The sequence below is a fragment of the Loa loa genome (genome assembly GCF_000183805.2).
Source record: "Loa loa unplaced genomic scaffold supercont3.314, whole genome shotgun sequence".
NCBI lineage: Eukaryota > Metazoa > Nematoda > Chromadorea > Rhabditida > Onchocercidae > Loa > Loa loa.
The window spans coordinates 8,124-16,489 of record NW_018108494.1 but is presented as its reverse complement, the minus strand read 5'-3'; the positions used below and the strand labels follow the sequence as shown (position 1 = coordinate 16,489).

The following is an 8,366-nucleotide window of genomic DNA, read 5'->3' as shown; positions in this document are numbered from 1 at the left end:
TAATAATAATAGTAATAATAATAATAATAATAATAATAATAATAATAATAAAAGTAATAGCGATAAGGATGATAGTAATTAGTGACAATCATAACAATTACAATAGTGTAGTTTTTTATTATAACCTCATTAAGATTGTAGTAGATGGTCGATATAACAGATAAGGCGGTCGAAGACAATGGACATATGTGAAAGGGCATTCATTGCTTGAAAAAAATGCAAGGAAACGGTGTCATTTAGATATTTGCTGCAATTAATTCTTTCTGCTTTTTTCTAAATAAAGCCTAAAAGATGAAACGAATGGATTGAAGTATGGTTTGGCGGCGGAAATGGAAAGTTCTTCCGGAAAGACTAGAATGCGATCAAAATTATTTTCTTCTGGTTCATTTTTGCAAATTTACTATCACATTTTTTCCAAATTTATTGTCACATGAGCGTACATAATACATAGTATAACACTATACTTATCCTTTGTTTCAAATTTTACTTCAAGCTCTAAGCTTTCTGCTAATATCAAAGCATGGGCTAACATCAGTTAACATCTGCAGTGATTCTGCTGTGTAAATAAATCATCCGTAAGTATTAAGTGTGTCCTTTAAGAGGTTTAAGGACAATAAAGGTTGAAGCTGAAGTACTATTTTCGAATTTTGATAAACAGATTTTGCGTCTTAATGTTCTCAGAATTATTTGTTTTGCCAAACTTTTCACAATTCATTATACACCAGAATTTTCAAATTTTACAAGAGTAATTGATTGGTTCCAACTGTGACTTTAAACTTCGGGAGTAGATTACTAAAGCGTAATTTTATTTCCACTCTATCATCCTTTTATCATTGCTTCATAATTTTACAATTCCTTCACAATATCCGTAACGATCTCATATCGTCCGATGACTCTAATTCGTCACGATCTTATCAGTCAGTAGCTTCTCCTTTTCTAAGTTTTGAAATAACTTGCAAGGATGGAATTTCGTTGGAACAGTAAGTGAAAATACTTTTGTTGCAGTAAAAGATGTGTTGAAGAAACTTTTGTATCCATAGTAAAATTTCTGATTGTCACCTAAATGAAATCACATTGACCGACTTTTCCATTGCTTCACAAATATAAACTAGTCGACAGAGTCACGATACATCACTCGCCATCATCTCACTGCGCACTTTTACTATTTTCCAACGCTGTCGTCAACTGCTCTATCTTAATTCAATTTAATTTTATTTCATTTAATGTACTAATTCATTGACAGCAGAGGGACGGTGCACACATTCATTAGGGAATTTGAAAATTTGAAATTTACCCAGCATTCCCATTGAATATTATTAAGAAGACTGAAAAGTTTAATGTAAAGTGATCACAGCTATTCATTAGAACTTTGCATGTCTTTTATTCATTTATCTTTATAAAAGAATTCACTGATGTCCTTGCCTTTTCGGATTTCGTTTACATATTGTCAACAATCATCTCGCCATAGTCAGAAATTCTGGTTTTCGAAATAAATTAGAGCACGAACCTGAGACGATTTCAAACCTCAATGTTTGTCTTTTCGAACTCCTTCTAGATATAATTGATTATTTCAGAGAAATTTCAGTAAAAACTCTCGTTTATATTTCGAATTAAAATGTAACGGTGCAGATATCAATTCTCTTTTTCCATCATGAATATTCGGCTATCGAATTGAGATTTTTTTTTTTTGCTTTTCGAATGTAGTTATAAGTTGAGCACAGCTGGGTTATGTTTGTTTTTCCTTTTGCTTTTTTTTTTGTTTACATTACCTCAGGCTTTTACCTGTACCCTTCAGGACATTAAAGAGTTGGGGCCGTTGATGATATTTTTATAAATATTGCGTCTCTTTAAAAAATTCGTGGATGCAATGATAGTGTCAGCTTTGTCTGTGGAACATCGTCTGGAATAATCAATTTGATTACACTATAGAGAAGCTTTTAGCGCCTTGAAACTTTTCTGATTTTTTTTCATACATTAATTTAGTTTTAAACTGAATTCTTTCTGACCGGTATTTTTTGTTACCGTAATGATGTCCAATTATTTCTGATCGATCTAGATTCAGAAAGTAAACTGAAATAATTTTTTAAGGTCAAAGAATGGTGATTCAGTATGTTGCAATGAAATTTTCCACCAAAAGCATTCAATTGAAAACAAGAACTGTCTCTGGTCAACATATTTTGTTACACAGCTGCTATTCATTGATAGCATCTTCTGTTTTATTGGATGGAATAAATTCCTTTAAAGCATGATCGTTAATATTGGATCTTCAGCAATAGCCAACGTTGATTTCAGTAAGTTCGAGATATGAAGCCCAATTTAGGCTTCAGACATATATATTTTGATGCTACTGGTGCAATCATCGCTTATTTTACTCTAATCACTACCAGAACTGTTATTTATCCCGAAATTACTAAGTTGGGAAATGTAATCGAAAAGTTGCTGAAGTTCTACTTTATATTCCATTTAATTGGTAGAGCTTGTTCACAGTTCAGCTCCAATTCGGCTTCTTTCCAAAATGGTCTCGAGAATGCTTCTTCAATAGCTTTATATCGGGGTGAGACTTTTTTAATCTTCAAGAAAAGAACAGCAATTTGAAAGTTTAACTTTGAAACAGGAGCAAGTTTGCTTTGAAGCAGAGTTTGATAGCCACACATGTGAAAAATACTGTGGAAGCATTCTCTGAATAATGTTTAGACATCGGTAGTATAAATGTTGTCATTTATTGCGGCAAAAGATTTACTACTACAATTGTCTTCATATGATATTTGATTTTACTTTTTTCATCTCAAAACCAAAAGTAAGAACTTCAAAACCACCTAATGCAATAGTCTAACCGTCTTCATGATATATTTATAGTCTGTTTTTAGGAATCTCGAACAAAAGACTTCATATTGAAACGCTGCGAGATGATCCAAAAATTACTACATCCATCATCGACAACGGCATGGTGGGAAGTTTATATTGTTTAAAATAATTAAATTAGCGAAATTTGAGCGTAAATTACAAAAAGATAGTAACATAGATCATATTTATCGAAATAGATCAGTAAATCTAACCTAATTCTATTTTACAGATCGCAGATACTCCAAACAAATCTCAGGTATTTCAAAAACCAGAGCCCATCCGATCGAGACAGCTTTTTCAGCGTTCGTTATCAACTTTGCCAGATTTCTCAATTGAAAAAGACCCGACAGATCGCTCAACATTACTTACTGTTATTTTGCCTCGTTCTCCAACCAATTTTGGCCAATTTATCGCTAAAGTTGTTGACATTTCACCAGTCGTGTAAAAGTTTCAATTCATATTTTTTTTACAAATCTCCAAAACGTTTTAAAAAAAAGTACGAACAAATAACATGGAAAGTTGTACTGACAATTCACTGAAATACATCATTTGAACATTGTTTGAACTTTGGATTATAAAACAGTTTCAACTTGAAACAAAGGTGAAGTTGATTATTTTAAAACGATATATTATTGACAATTTTAGAGATCTATCAGAACGCGATATCAACAGGACATTTTTAGCATCACCATCAGATTTCAAGACTATCAACATTCACGGCCTTCATCCTGGCCATCAATACAGGTTGGGTTTTAAATTCTGCTTGCCTTTTTATTCAGCTTAAAAGTCGGGGAAAAAATTTTCACTTAGAATAATTCATTATGAACAAAAATGCAAATGAGCTTCTTAATTTAAAATTTTATTTCGTTACCGTTAAATCATGCTAATTCTGATTTATTGATCATTTCTTTTGACTTTAATCTGCTAAAACTGCCGTATAAACATCATCTAGCACCGATTCAGCAAAAAAGTAAGAATAAAGAAATCAACACAGCCGGTCAGAGATTTCATCTATCGTTTAGTGGAAAATAATTTAATTTAAGGAGTGAAGTGTTTTATCTCAGAAAATTATGATATTCGTAAATTGCAGAAAAAAGTGGGAAAGAATTTTTTCGACGTAAAATGGGAAAAAAGGGGAAGAAAAGGGAAGAATTTTTCAATTTAAAATGAAACTGTTCTTTTTATGTAGAAGTTACTGCAATCAGCTGTTCGTCACACTATATTTTTATTTTGATAATCGAGAAGAAAAGAATAATCAAAATGCTTTTTCAACGGAGCGAATCTGTTTCAATGACGAATAATTAAATCAAACTACTTTCCCGCTATTTTTTTTTTGAAAATTTGCAAGAAAGCGTAATTAAGTGAGCGTTAAACAACTGTCAAGATTGTAATTTAAAACTTAAAAGTTGTTGTGGGTAATGTTGAAAATTTCCCCTCCCCTCATTTACTTTTATACTTGAAATAGTTTTTTAATTTGACAAGGTGATTTATATTTACATGTATGAATTTCCATACATCTCTCTGGAGTTACATTCTAATATCTTTTGAATGCGTCCACATCTATGCACCGGCGTTTCGATATTTGTGCGCATGAAATAAGATGTTTCAAATATCCACCATTAGGGATGCGTTGAGTCATCATCTATAGATTCATAGATTCAAAAATACATTTCCATTTTTTGGTTGTAGTTTTTGAACAGCAAGATAGCTAATCGCATTCACTGAAAATTTTCTATTAGTCAGCACCAAAAAAAGAAAAAAAACAAAACAATTGAGATTTGATAGGCAGATAATAAATTTATTTCAACCATCACTTCTCATCTGCTATTCGGTAATGTCGTAAATGCATGTTCATTCAACCAAAAGTTTGGATCATTTTATATGGAAGATGAGAGTCTGCTTGTTTTGTTTATAATGTTAAAGGAATGAAGAGATGAAAGACATATCGAGACATAAACTATAACTCAATTGTTGCTAAGATCACGAATAATGAGTCTAAAAGAAAATCGATGCTTGGTTTACTTCTTGCTATGCTTTTTTGTATTTGATGGCTAATTTTGTATTGCTTTTCCAACAGGGAAAATCCTTTAATGTAAGGGAATTCTAACTTGGTTCAGAATAAAACATAATTCATTTTAATTTCAGTATATCAGTGATTGGTAGGCGAAAAGGTGAATCGGAACTGATCAAGGAAGAAAGAGTGATAACAGACCCAATAGCACCAGATTTCGCCTCCCGTAATGCAACCATCCTTTCCTTTCACACTAATATTACTCTACGAGCATTGAAACCTGAAAAAGCCCTACAGGTTAAAGTTTTATTGGACAGTTAAAACGAAGGATAGATTGATAATGTGCAAATGACCCTAAAATGATTTTGTCCTGAATCACTAAAACTTCCAGTTATCTTCTGAATGCACTACTTCTGTTGTTTCTGGTTGTTGGTTAATGCAGGTTTTTCAATCAAGAATTTTACTGTAACATTGGCGATAAATGATAAAAGCTTAGCCACCTTTAGTTTATACGAAAAAATTGAAGTGTGCGTTGGTGAAACTATTCTGAACATTTTATAATAAATCATTCTTCTGATTTATTATAAAATTCTTCTGAATTTGATCATTCTTCTGAATTTGAAACCAGTTTATATGTGAAATTTTTTACAGGATAGCTACCAAATATCTTATATACAACTTGATCCGTTGCGATATTTTCCAAAACTTGAAATTAATGATATTCCGGAACAAAGGTATATAGAAATTTATCTTGGGAATCTAATGCCTGGACAAGATTATAATGTTTCTATTACGCCACAAATAAAGAATGTCGAAGGTCGACCGTGGAATGGAATCCTAACAACAAGTTCATTTTTATGTTCTTCACATTATTTTAATTTTTCAAATACAGCACGACTTTTAGCAAAAATTGGAATTTTCAAAATTCAAATCTTGTCAAAAAAAGTTTTAAGCGGATATTCTTTGACTGTGCTCACTTTGGATTATTCCTTCCATTTTCTTTCCATCTGTAACCTTTTAATTCTCCTAATCATCTCGGCTTATCTTTTTAGAGCCTTATTCTCCAGAAAATTTAGCAGTAGCAGAACTCAATGCTACATGTGTACGGCTTTCATGGTTCTTAACATCAAGAACAGGGGCTGATTCAATTTCGATCAGTTATCGACTTAATAGGATCAGTACTTCGTTGATGGAGGTAAGACTTGATATTGGAGACATAGAAAATTTCTGGAAAACTGGATTTCTTATTACTGACTCAGCCAGTTTGAAGCAGTTTTGGATATAACAGATATTTATCATATGATAATGCTCCTTTTTTTAGGTGACAGTACAAAGTAACCAAAGATTAGTCGAAATATGTAATGGTCTACAACCCGGACGAACGTATATGTTCATTGCAAGAACGAAAAAAAGCAGTGAAACATCGGAAGGTATCAAACTAATATATACGATGAAGCCAAAAGTACCTGAAAATTTGAAAATTTTAATGGATTATGAGAAGCGGAAATTCAGGTATTACTTTCTTGTTTATTTCTCTAGCGGTTTTTTTACAGGATTTTAAATTACTAAGCCTTACACCAGAGATGTGCTATTAATTTTTTCAGGAGGCCAGATGAGAAATTGAAATAGTTTTTGAGCGCCGGACTAATATACTTAAGTCAGTTCTACCCATTACCGTATTCTTATAATGTACTTTCTCTTCATAAAAAAACAGTAAATGAAGCATTGTAATGGATTAATGAGATGATGAAGTTGTAATGAAAGATCAACGGATTTTGACATTGGAAGGTTTTGATTTAAGATAAAGGAAGACCGGTGGGAGTGGAAGGCTTCTCCCGCGACTCCGTGGACAGAAAAAACTGCTGATGGGCTGCTAGATGCTCAGCCTTACACGGTGACAAACCATCAAAATTGTTGTCCTGTCAAAGAAACTTTGAATGAAAAAGATACGGAAGCTTAATACATTTAAAATCTATAGGAGTCGAATAAATCATCTGTGAAAGAAGTAGATCATTACATAAATTACATAAATTATGCTGCAGCTTTTAATGATCAGTGATGTTTTTTAGATTGATTATGGACATAGCATCAGAATCTGAAAGTCACATAGAGAAATGTTTTGTAAGTTTGGTGAATGAAAAACTAGACGTTATTGAAAGAACATCAGCTGTTGACAATTCGAAAAGTACCTCACCTGCCAGACAGTAAGTTCATTCGAAGATGTCAAATGAACTGATTAACCACTCATGAGATTTATAAACTTTTTACTGTATGAATATTCTTTATAAATTCATTAATTCATAATAAAAATTTGAGTTATAATTTACCTTGACCTCATCGAGATTATCTTTTCTACTGCATCTTTTAAGCGTTGTCGCCGCAAGTCACCATCATGTCAATACTTCATGATGATAAACTTGCTGATTAGTCCTGGACAGCATAATTGCTCCAACCGGGACGACATACTTACTTTGACGTTTCTATTCATTTTTCAATTTTGGAAGTATTATTCGATGACGAATGTATTTAGATGTTCAATCTACGTGGATCTACATCCTGGCCAACGTTATGAAGTTTCTGCAAAAACAATTAGCGAAAACACATCGAGTAATGTCATCTCCAAAAGTTTTGCCTTACAACCAGCTTTTGATATGGAAACCTTTGGACTGCAGCTATCAGTAAGTTATAATTTTTATGAGACAAACTAAATGATGGATGCATTTTCCGAAATTAAACTCTTCTTGAAATGCATCTCTGGATATAGCTCTTCTAAAAACTTGCCCATTAATTAATCTTATCTATTACGCCGGCTTATCAGAATTGTCGCACTCTGTCTGAACGATCTGCATTATTGATTTTCCGATCTGAATAGGCTGAAAAACTGCTTAGATTAGGAAAAAATTCCTGCACATATCAAAAGTATGGAAATGAAATGGATACTGTCCACAACTGATAATAATATTACGATCTGTTTCCTTATATTACTTTGAATTTTTTTTAGAAATGATGAAAGATGACTTGTAAAAGAAATGATGAAAGATGACATTGAATCAGAATTTCAGGAATCTGACGGTACTTTGATATTAAAATGGCCCGTAGCCGAGATGGCTCGAGCACGATTAGATGATGTTTGGGAAAATATTGTTGGTTCTGACAGCACGCTGCATTTGCGCGTTGATCCACTAAGTAAGTCAATCAGTGGCACGTGGCAAGAGCAGTCAAAACGCTTTGAGCGAAAACAATATGAACGTGATCCCTTAATTGTTCCAAAGTTAAGACGTGGTTCTTGCTATAAGGTAAGATGAATCACTCTTTTTATCATCATTTATGGTTCAACTTTTTGTGAGTTTGGTTTACTAAGCATGAAGTTTATTATTACAAGACAAATATAAATAAATAAATAAACATATATATATATATATATATATATATATATATATATATATATATATATATATATATATATATATATAATAATAATAATTAAGTATATATATATATATATATATAT

At 32.1% G+C, this 8,366-nt stretch overlaps 1 protein-coding gene across 1 annotated transcript; it reads left to right on the top strand.

Annotated features, from left to right (window-relative positions):
- Positions 1-2,906: 2,906 nt before the first annotated feature.
- LOAG_10550 (hypothetical protein) lies at positions 2,907-8,160 on the top strand (the record flags this gene model as incomplete). Its single annotated transcript, XM_020448187.1, has 10 exons — positions 2,907-2,954; positions 3,074-3,285; positions 3,490-3,588; positions 4,990-5,152; positions 5,507-5,702; positions 5,908-6,050; positions 6,177-6,367; positions 6,925-7,059; positions 7,386-7,533; positions 7,918-8,160. 10 exons carry the CDS (start codon positions 2,907-2,909, stop codon positions 8,158-8,160), a joined length of 1,578 nt encoding a protein of 525 aa, XP_020301646.1.
- Between the last annotated feature and the right edge of the window lie 206 nt (positions 8,161-8,366).